The sequence below is a fragment of the Streptopelia decaocto genome, assembly GCF_964273445.1.
Source record: "Streptopelia decaocto genome assembly, chromosome: 3".
In the NCBI taxonomy this organism is placed as follows: Eukaryota; Metazoa; Chordata; class Aves; order Columbiformes; family Columbidae; genus Streptopelia; species Streptopelia decaocto.
In genome coordinates this window covers 57355691-57366279 of record NC_138656.1, presented here as the reverse complement: position 1 = coordinate 57366279, position 10589 = coordinate 57355691, and the positions used below count along the sequence as shown (strand labels likewise).

Sequence of the window (10589 nt, the reverse complement as noted above, 5' to 3'; positions counted from 1 at the left end):
CCGTGGTTTAAACTTCAGAGTGTAAATATATCAGAACACTTTGTATTCACAAAGTAGAGGGTATGTGGAATTCTTCGTGAATAGACAAAACTTCTAATAACTGAACCTGTGTTTAGTGTAACAAATTTTTTATTGATTTTAATAGACTTTGGCTTACAGGGATTCAGATCAATAACAGTATGCATTGATCTTCGTAAACGCATCTATGTTTTCTTACTGTAACTGGAATTCTTAAGGCAACTTTCTCCTTTTTGTTACTGTATGTATATGTATGTGTAACTTGAAAACTAATATTTGGAGGGAGTTGTTGGGTTTAGGGTTTTTTTGGAATATAGTAATGAAATGCGTTTTTTAAAATGTACTAGATATGCCACAAAATGTATTAAAGGTGAATGATCTGCCAAATGAATGCTCTGGATTATGTTCACTTTTGTTAAAGACCTGCATTATTTTGTAGTGATTGTGTCATGCTGGAAGAATGTAATGTTTACCCTTCATCTTCTGTAGGAGGTGTAGTACTGGGGGGCACAGCCAGTCATCTGTTTCGCCAAACTGAACAGTTTTTCAAGTTTGCTTTTAGGTTTTGCAAAAGTTCCTCCTAAACCATGTCCAGAGATTGTTTCAAGGGCCAGAGGGTCTGGTTTCAAGGACATTCGTGTCTGCTTCCCGTTAGAAATGTGTGCTTTTGTGCCACCCTGGAGTCACATTAATTCCAAACAGTGCCTTTATGTAAATTCTGAGGTCTCCAACTATGCCCCTAATCCCATCTAGCTGGGAACCCAGCTGCAGGTATGTGTGAATTGTCTCAGAAAATGGTATTCTGTCTGCATTGTGGTATCCAAGACTAAGATAGTAAGACAGGAACGGTGGGCTGATAGGAATCTCTCAGTCCTTGTACGCTTGTTGTCCAGTGCTCTTGTTTAAGTGTATTTGTATTTCTAGTAGCAACAGTCATCAAGTTTTTATTTGCTGTGATTACAGTAGTGCAGACTGGCTTTCACTGTGATTTGTGCTCCGTGGTGCCAGGCAGAGCAGCCAGCTAGAAAGGATAAATTGTCCGTCTGGTGAAAATGTTGGTTCTGGACAAAAAGGAAAAAGCAAAAATTATGTTTTGTCAGAGTGGAAATTGTAAACAATATTTTGGTTTTGGTTCTCTTTCTTTTTGTTTGTTTCAGTGATCACCCACCTAAAAAAGCTAAATCAGCTGCTATACCAAGAACCACTTCCCTACCCCAAACACAAATGCAGCTGAAGGACCAGGACACCTGTAGCAACTTAAACTACAGGGTCCTGGGCAAGCTCACATGGTGTTCAGTCTCTTGCCAAAGTCTCTCGCATTAAATAAGCACATAGACTTATATGCTTATATACTTGCATCTGGTAAATCATCCATACCTGGTTTCACAGCCAGTGTCAACAATTTTAAGACTTCCAAGTGCTGGTTGGACAACATGAAAAATGCCATGGGATAGCCACTCCCTGCCACCTGCTATATGGCCCTCAGACTGACAGCTGTCACTGTGAACATCGGTTTCCATTGATAATGTCCCAGTGAGAATGGGCATCGGAGCTCAAGACAGAGCTGTGCTGTGTGTTCCCTAGTTGTGGACGGCAGCTGACGATCGGTCAGGTCACTTGGCTTCTTTTTGCATTGTGGTGGGGTGTAATCCTGAATGAGGACAGAACCGCCAACTCCCGCAGTCTGGGTTTTCTGTAGTGGTTTCCCAAACGCAGAGTGAGTCTGGCCCTGCTGTGGTTCTCCTGAGCATTAGAACTAGAACCCAGTCCACAAGCACCTGCCTCTGAAAAAAACCCTTGGCTGGGGTGTTGGGCACCAGTGAGGAAGATAATATATGGAGACAGGAGATGGCTTGTTCTTTGCTGTAACCTTTTCAGCTGGACTGTCTGTTCCTTTCCTTTGTGGTGATTGAACAATGTGTGCTGTCGCTGATGGTATAAACCAGCTAGCTGCAGAGATTCAGACTTCAGTGGGCAGCTTGCCACATACATAGACGTAAGTTATAATGCTACAGGCTACATACTTCTCTTATTCAAGGAGAGTAATAAAGCAGATTTTATTTGACTTATATAAATCTCCTTTAATTGGCTTTCCTGCTAACACTTTCATTAACATGTAAATTAGCTGTCCTAGAGCTGTTAATTATCTTTGCAGAAAATGTTGGATATGGTCATATAACGTACTTTTTTTTTTTTTTTACTGCTCTTAATGTTTTATACTGAAATGTGCCCATAAATACTTAATTTTTTTTAAGAGAAGGATGAAGAGGCTGAGGCTGTGTGTCATCTTGTAGAAAAACAAGTATCTTGCTACTTTGCTTCAGCATCATTCACCAGCCTGCTACCCTGTTAAACTGACAAGCATGTAAGAAGCTTAGGATTGGCTTTTATTGGTTTGGCCTTTGAAGGTTTCAGGGATTTTTTTTAAAGTGCCTGGCAAATGAGGGAGCGGAGTAGGATAGCAGGTGCTCAAAGGCAGCATCCTTTCTTACACGATATCTTGTGTTCAAAACTTGGCACTGACAGTGAAAGAGGCAGGCATTACAAGTAAGAACATGGCTGGGTTCCAAGAAGCTGAGAATAAGCCAATTAATTTTCCTATGGAACAACAAAAAAAAAGAACTTTAGAAAAATATACCTTTCTGCAAAAGCCAGCTAAAGATGGGTTTTTTTTTTTAGCTTCACCAACTGCTTAAAAATGCTCTCCTTACTTTAATAATAAAATATCTTTATGCTTCTTTTAAGTTACCATGACAAGTTGCAATCTGTTTATTATTTTTAACTGCCTGCTTTGAACAAATGGCATCTCTAGTGAGGCAAAAGCCTGTGCAGCTAAAGAAGATAACAGACACATTTAGCACCATGGATTATCCTCACCAAAATCTCAGGCTTCTGAGAAGCCTGACTGCTGGGGTTTGCTAATAAACAAGAGATGGCATCACTCTGAATATCAAGCCTCCTTTGAGCTGAGCAGCAGTGCTTCATGAGCCAGCCTGCTGTGGGAAGTGACTCACAGACTCACCTGAAAGCTTATCCTATAGGCTCTGGTGGGACACTGGGTAAGGATAAGGGGACACAGAGTATTTGCCTGGAGTTTCTGCAGCGGCCAGCTTGGGGAGTCTGGGCTGTCACATTCTGAACCATTGAACACGATTATCTTTTAAAATTTTTGTTTGCAAGAAGCTGCACAGAACAGGTAATTGCAGTTGCTTCCCATTTAGTCTTACTCTGTGCATGGTAACTGCCTCTGAGGTATGTTCCCTGGTTATTTACAGCAGTGCACATGCTTCTTAAATCTCTCCTTAGCCTTAGATGCAGTTGTCCACATCTGGTTCCATTTGTGAGCCCTCCCAGCTTGTGTTCAGTAATCAGCCTGGCCCATGCTGCAGCTGGGCTTTACCACAGCTGTGGAGGCGACTGGGAAACACATCACCGCCCCTTCCTGGTACAAAACAGACTGAGGGCTGCTGAGCAGCAGAAATACACAGTGAGAGCAGCAGCTCTACACTCTTCCAGCCCTCCTACCAGTTTGGTGTCCAAGTTGAGCTTTACTGTGACTGGGAAAACTCGTTATCAGGCTGTAAGCAACTGCTCCTCTCTGCAGGAGGGTTCTGCCATCCTCGCTCATGTGCTTGTGGCTTTGCTTCAGGATGTAACAGCTCCTGTTGCACATGCATAAAGTTTGGTTCCAACAGCAGCTCTTTCCTCACTGCACTGTGGAAATAAAGACTGATACAGCATTTTTTCTTAAGAGGAAGCAGAATGGGAATAGGGACACAAGTACTGAATTACTAAACTGCCTTTAGCATAAGACATTAATATGCTAATGACTTATCAGCAGGTCTCAACTGTTCACCATATTTCCACAGTATTTACATATATAATATACACACAGACCATAATGTTTCTTCAAAAAGGGACTGTCATTGTCCATGTGCTGTTTCATTGTAAAGTTATGTTGTCTGGCCAACAAAAACTAGGGGGAGTTTTGGAACTGTGGTAGGAAACCAACTAAGGGTGGTTTTCATCTCATCACACGTCAGAGCAATATTTGAGGGGCTTCCAGTCCTTTTCAAATAGCTGAGACATTATTGCGGTGCCATTAACAGCACTCAGGTCTGTGGTAATATGGGGGTGCACTTGTCTGGTCTGGAGTAAGACAAGGTGTTTCTTGCTGATGCAGAGGCACCATCTCTCATGGTTCTGCTTTATGGCCTCATAGCACACACTTTTCATTTTAAACACAGGAATGAGTTTAACAAGTTAAGTACTAGGGCCTGCCAACACTGTAGCTAGTCAAGATCTACAAGAAAATACTGTCTAAGCCTTGTTTCCACTGCAGAAATTTAGTAGCAGAACATTACTAGTGTTACTGCTGTAGTTATACTGGTACATATTCTTCTTTTGGATGTTTGTTCCAGAATAACTGTTAACAGTCTGACTATTCAAGATAAGGTTTCTTTATTTCAAGTGACAAATTTGATTAATATATAAATTTCACAGGAAGATGTTTTTCTTAACATCTTTTTTCTATCTATAATTATGTGTTCTTACATATGATTTGTACCTGAAACAAAACATCTTAAGATGGATTAATAAAAAGAAATAACTTAAAGAACTTTTCAAATGAGCTGTAGAGAGTGTTAGATTGTCTATAATCTATACATTTCCCTCCAGGGGCAGTATCTCTAAACATGAAAATGAAATGTAGCATGGACAGATGATCTATTTCTTTAAATAAAATCCTCATGCAAAAGATTTTTTTTGATTTTGCACCATAATTCTGATTTCTTTAGGAATATTAAGGGGACAAAATTTTACAATTCTAAATCAGTATTTGTCTTCATCAAGGTATTTTTGTTTTGTTGTAAGACAAGCAGTTTGTTGGACCCTTCTGACAGTGCACTACTGTCTTCATCATCACTAAATGTGACCCAGTGACTGAAATCTTTCAAGCTGGGGAGTTCTGAATTTTCCGGAGTGTGTGCTGAAGTAGTCGATGCTGCCTGTATGGAAAGAGGACTGGAGGAATCCATGTCCAGGTACAAAAGATTGGTGTTCTCTGGAAGGGAGCTGGTATCCGAGAGCTGTGGGTGCTGGCCCTCTGGCAGAGCTGGGCCCTGAAGATTAACCATTAGTTTTGCAGTGCTTGGTGCCAGCTGCTCAGCTGCGTTATGTGCTGGGCTGGCAGAGGATGGATGAGCTGAGAGAGCAGACTGTGCAGGGATGTGAGAGTCCTGAGTCTGGGGGCAGAACCCAGGACTGTTGTTGTTACAGTTGAGCATTAACCCACTAAAAAGTGGGTTGTCACTGCTCTGGAGAACTTGCAGATGAAGAGCTGCAGGAGCTGACTTCTTTCTTCGTGGTGGCACCTTTGGGGCAAAGGAAGCATTCTGGGGCGGCATTGTGATGGCCTCAGCCGTGCTTCCTGAGAGGGGCTGCCTTTCACTGCTCTCCCTGCTCTCCTGAGGCTTCCCAGGTTGTGGTGTTCTGGGTTTAGGGACTGGAGTAACCTTAGTTGGACTAAGAATAGGTCTGGCTTCTAGACAGGGCTCTGGCAAGCCAAAAGGAAACTGTACTGTCCGTGGGTCGAATTGCTCTTCTGCAGACACAACCTAGGGGGAAAAAAGAACATGAAATTTGAAAACAAAAATGGTACCTTAAACTGAGTCACTTCCAGTGCAAGTCTTAGTGATGGATTTACTGACTAAAGCTGACAGTAATGGAAGAAAAAAAAGAGCAGTACAAAGACAAGGCTTGACAGCAGAGGTTTACACTCTACCTGCTCAGTTCTGTTCTCATGCACTGTGCCTTGGACCTGTGCTCATTTACAGAGTGCAATTTGAGGACAAGGATCCTACAGCCTGTTTGCTCCCTGTATGAGAAATCCATCTCTTTCTGACCATCTCTCCTTCATGCTAGGGCTTTGCTCTGGGCCAAATTAACATTGTTCCAAAGAGTTATTTATTTGTTACATCTCTCTGCTGACTAATAGTATTGAAGGAAGAGTGCATAGGGAGGGCTAAATTAATGGGGCCCTTAGCATATGCCTTTGGGTATGTTCTGATACATACAGGTTGAAGGACAATTAGCTTAAGCTAACCCAAGAAATGCACTAATGGCTCTGTCATGTCTCACTGATGCAAGGGACTGAAGCTAAAGGTAAGCTCTCAAAGTACCATCTAGCATATATTCAACATTTAAGAATATATCAATAACTCACTGGAACCCAACTCAGTCCAAGAGGGCAAGGGCTGCTTCAGATTCCTGACATCAGTGTGGCTGAATGAAAGCATTTAAATTCTTTATTACTCTCCCATAATATTAAAAATAATATACAGGCTTTTTAATGGAGTCAAAATATTTAGTCAATATTTCATGATGAACATATCCCTGCCACTTCTGTCTATATGCTGTTGTTAAGTTGCCTCCATGTGATTGTGTATGCTTTTTTAATAATAGAGGTGGATTGGTTATAGCAGGAGCATCAAACTCATTTTCACTGGGGGCCACATCAGCCTCGCGGTTGCCTTCAAAGAGCCGAATGTAATTTTAGGACTGTATAAGTGTAGCTACTCCTACATTTATACAGTCCTAAAATTACAGGCTGGTGTGGCTGCCTGTGAAAATAAGTTTGACACCCCTGGGTTAGAAGTTTTCAAGTACACAACTCCTACCTGAACTCACTTGGAGGAAGGAATAGAAGGCTGAAGCAGAGTCAAACTGAAATAAATTCCTGCAGGAGATTTCCTATCACTTACACCAAAACGCCCACTCACCTTTCAGGAGTGCCCTGGGAATGGCGACAGCATAAACAAAACAAACAGAGAGTTCCTTGTTATTGAATGTTTAAGGAAAGAGCACACACTGTGTTGTCTGTTTTTTTTCTTTTTGTCCATCTGCTAAGTAGAGATGGCGCAAAGTCCACTCTAGAGAAGGGGTGAATGCCTTTACAAAGCAAGGTAAAGCAGGAGTCTTGACAACTTAGAATAGAGCTTCCTAGCAGACATTCTGTCAAAGGGAGAATATAAAAGGTCTTTCTCTTGTACTTAAATTGCTTTCTCTATTAAATGCTCATTTTAGCAGCTCTAGAGGTGAAAAAACTAGTATCTCCATTGTAGTGACGTGACAGAGAGACAGATTAAAACCCCAGCACCTAGAGGTTTGTACTTTTAAGAACCCAAACACTTGAGGAGAACCCAGAATCCAAAGTGAAAGGCTGAATCCCATGATAAGGTATGTGAGAAAAGCTAGATGTTCCTGAACAGGACACCAAACAGCACACTGATCAAGAAGCTGCTTCAAATTGATACAGAGCAGACCACTCATGATATGGTCAAAAGTAAACACTGTGATAAAGAAGGGATGAGTCTTCAATCCTGACAAGGTTTAGACAAACCAGAAGTAGCAAAATCTAAGAGAATTGAACTGACAAATAGAAAAGCTGAATACAGTTGAGTAAGGAACTTAAAGCTCTTTTTCCTTTCTGATTGTCTAGTACATTTTTACACCTCAATGGCTATAATACACAAGATCATTTTAGTGTGGGCTGGCTAAGAACTTCAAATGGCAGGACTTCATACAAACGGTTTAACAGCTCATTCCTCTGGCCATCGTACACACTGTAATAGAGGCTGGGTGCGTTTTGCTGCAACCGTCTTACGTTTTCCGCCTTGACTCCGGTCCTTTGCAGAGGTACTGGCTTCTTTGTAGTTGGAACTTTGGGTGGTGGGCGATGGGGCACCAGCGCTGGTCCCACCTGCAGCCCTGGCAACGATGCTGACTTTGTGATGCTGGGAGGAGGCTCAGGTTTGGTGACCACTTGGTTTCTAGTTGGAGCAGGCTTTAGTGCATCTTCCTGTAGTCCTGAAAAGCAAAAACAATTAGCGGCTTGGCTTGATGAGAACGTAGCTGGAAGAGAATTTCTTTCACAATCATGTTTCCCCAAATGTGCATGCCTAAAGGTAGGTTTTAGAAATAAATGCAGACCTCTGCAATCCTGTCATGTTTGTAAGAGGCTTTTAGGGAAAATCTCCCCTGTCTGAAATAATTTCATGCCAAGACAGTGATGCTGAGACACCATTTGGCCAAGTGGATAAAACACTGGCTGGGGGGGTTCAGGAGTACTGGACTCAAGTCCTGAGTCTCCTTTCACCCTCATTTCTCTGTGTGGGTAATCAAAATAATAATATCGAGTGCATCATTAGAGTACTTTGGGAAGAACAGGAAATGCCAAGTGGTGGTACAGCACAAGGGACTGAAAGTGATGCTGACTGGACTAGTTTTCTTACCCACACTGAATGAAAAGCTTAATGTGAATTTCAAAATTAATGGAGTAAATCTGATTAAAAAAAAAAAATAAATGTACAGCACACTGAGGAATAAACATCAAGATGACTTTATGGTATTTCTAATTAAATCAGATTATTCCAGACTGCATTTGCTCTATTTACAAATGAAAAGGGATGTTTTTTTCTTAAACTGAGAGCCTTGCAAACTTGGGTAGCAATGTCAGAGTCATACTGCATCTTTCTCATTCGTACATCATCAGCAGAAAGAGCTGCTTGCAACCATGGCGGGTATATTCACACTGCCTTAGTTTCAATACTGAGGCTAGTTTCCTGCTCTAACGTGCCCTTTCTTCTGGGATTAGACAGGGAGCCTAAAAGCAGAGCAGCCTTTTAGCTCAGCTATTCAAGCTAAAGTGGTGCAAGCTTCTATCTAGGTTACTGCTATACTTGCTGTCCAAATGTGAACAGAATCCAGGTTATTTCTCCCACAGCTGTATTTGTTCTTTAGTTGTGCTTGGAATAGTGAGCATTCACTACACAGAGCAGCAAATACCCTCTCTGCAACTCTGAGCTAACACAGGCACCCTCGTTTTAGTAGGATCCCATCTTTATCTTGTAAATTTTCAGACTAAATCTGGATATAACTAACCCAAGGTGCTCCTAGTAACAGGTTCTACACCAAAATGTGCAGCTTGAGTCATCATAAAGAAAAGGTTAATATTTTCAAGACTGACAGGGAACACCAAGTACCATCTTGCAAGAATGTGTATGTCAGTGTTCAGGTGAGCTGCTGAATAGAAATATGTGCATCTGGACTATGATGAGAAGGATGAATACGCCTACAGTTTTCTTTCCTTGAAGATTTTTAGAAGTCAGTTAGAAAGCTGCACTCACCTCCTTTTGCTTCCATAAGACATCTAATGGCTTCTTCTGCTTCCTCAGCTGTGGTGGTTTTGATCTGCTTGACGTTGTAAGGTTTGCTTATTCCAGTCCGGACTTTAGGCTTAAAAAAAAAATAAAAGAATGAGTAATACTGAGAGAACTGTTTTTTCTTGTACACCTGCAACCTTACAGCTGATCTCTCACACATGTGAAGTCCTGGTTTTGCCCGTGGGTATTCAGCAATCTGTAAATACTACAGAAATGCTGGGGACCCTTTTGGCAGATATTACATCTTCATTACCAGCTGACAGTCTGGTGGCTTACTGTCACAGCTCGTCCCTGAGCCATCCCAGTACATTGGGCTTCTCATCCAACAAGACAGGGGTGGGCTGTGTTCCCACATTTGCATCTTGGTCTCCTCAGGGGGCTAGCAGCCTGGCTGGCAACAGTCAAGACTTTTCCTGTATGCTGCGCATTAGTGCAGCCCATAAACAAAGAGGTGAGAAAAGAATTAAAGTACATTATCATAGTGTGAAAAATTCAAGTTGGCATCTGTCAGCAGCATGTGGAATAAACCAACAGTGCCCTGGTCTTGCATCACTGTCTCTCTCCCACTTCAACCTTTCTAATTCCTGGCAGTTTAATAACATTTTTCTAGTGTCCAGCAGGTCCTACAGTCTACCAATACATTACAACAAGTCCATCTTAGCATTTCCAGCTCAGGCATGTGATTGACTTCCTTCCTCGTATGACAGGTGCATCATGTGCATGACACTCAGTGTCTACAGTGTCTGTGTCGATGGGGGAGATCAGCACGAGGCTGCGTGGCCGCGCTGAGCTGCAGGACTCACTGGCTGCTGAGGGGCTCCGGGTAGCAGCTTTGCTGTTGCCAGGATGGAGCAGGTGGGGTGGCTTCCTGGAGAGAGGGAACCATCTGAGGGGGACTTTTTGCCTGATGCTCCGGCTGAAAGAAGAACAGAAGTGGCTTTTTACATTCAAAAGCTGGTACAACATTTTATTGGCAATGGAGCAAAACTGATGTGCTTTGAAATTGTTTGTGATAGATAAAAGAGATGCTGTCTCACCCTCACTGCTCCTGCAGGGACAGACATATTAGGCAAAGCCTTCCTGCAGTACACCAGGGACCTTGACTCCCTCTGCCTGAGTGCCAAGAGCAAGATGCTTTGATCTAGGACAAGTGGTGGGCTGAACCATTACTGGTCTAATCTAAGGTGAAAAAATCTCAACAGCGAATAAAACACTGAAATCTTGAACTGTTTCAGGAAGCAGTTTCCTGTTAGTCTTGCTTTCATTTAATCAATTCAATAACCTCAGCTCAGCATTAACATTGCTTTCCAGGCACAGAAATACAGACACCAGTGTTGTCACTTCTGTGCA

The 10589-nt window shown here is 42.2% G+C and overlaps 1 protein-coding gene across 3 annotated transcripts in view; it reads right to left on the bottom strand.

Moving 5' to 3' along the window:
• Nucleotides 1-111: 111 nt before the first annotated feature.
• Nucleotides 112-10589, bottom strand: part of SYNJ2 (synaptojanin 2) — a 72066-nt gene continuing 61588 nt past the window's right edge. For all 3 annotated transcript variants that reach the window (XM_082049803.1, XM_082049804.1, XM_082049805.1), the window contains 4 exons: nucleotides 10043-10155; nucleotides 9204-9312; nucleotides 7682-7884; nucleotides 112-5633 (listed from right to left, as the gene is read on the bottom strand). In XM_082049803.1, the coding sequence (XP_081905929.1) occupies nucleotides 4836-5633; nucleotides 7682-7884; nucleotides 9204-9312; nucleotides 10043-10155 (1223 nt within the window). In that variant the 3' untranslated portion in view covers nucleotides 112-4835. The remainder of the gene's footprint in view (nucleotides 5634-7681; nucleotides 7885-9203; nucleotides 9313-10042; nucleotides 10156-10589) is intronic.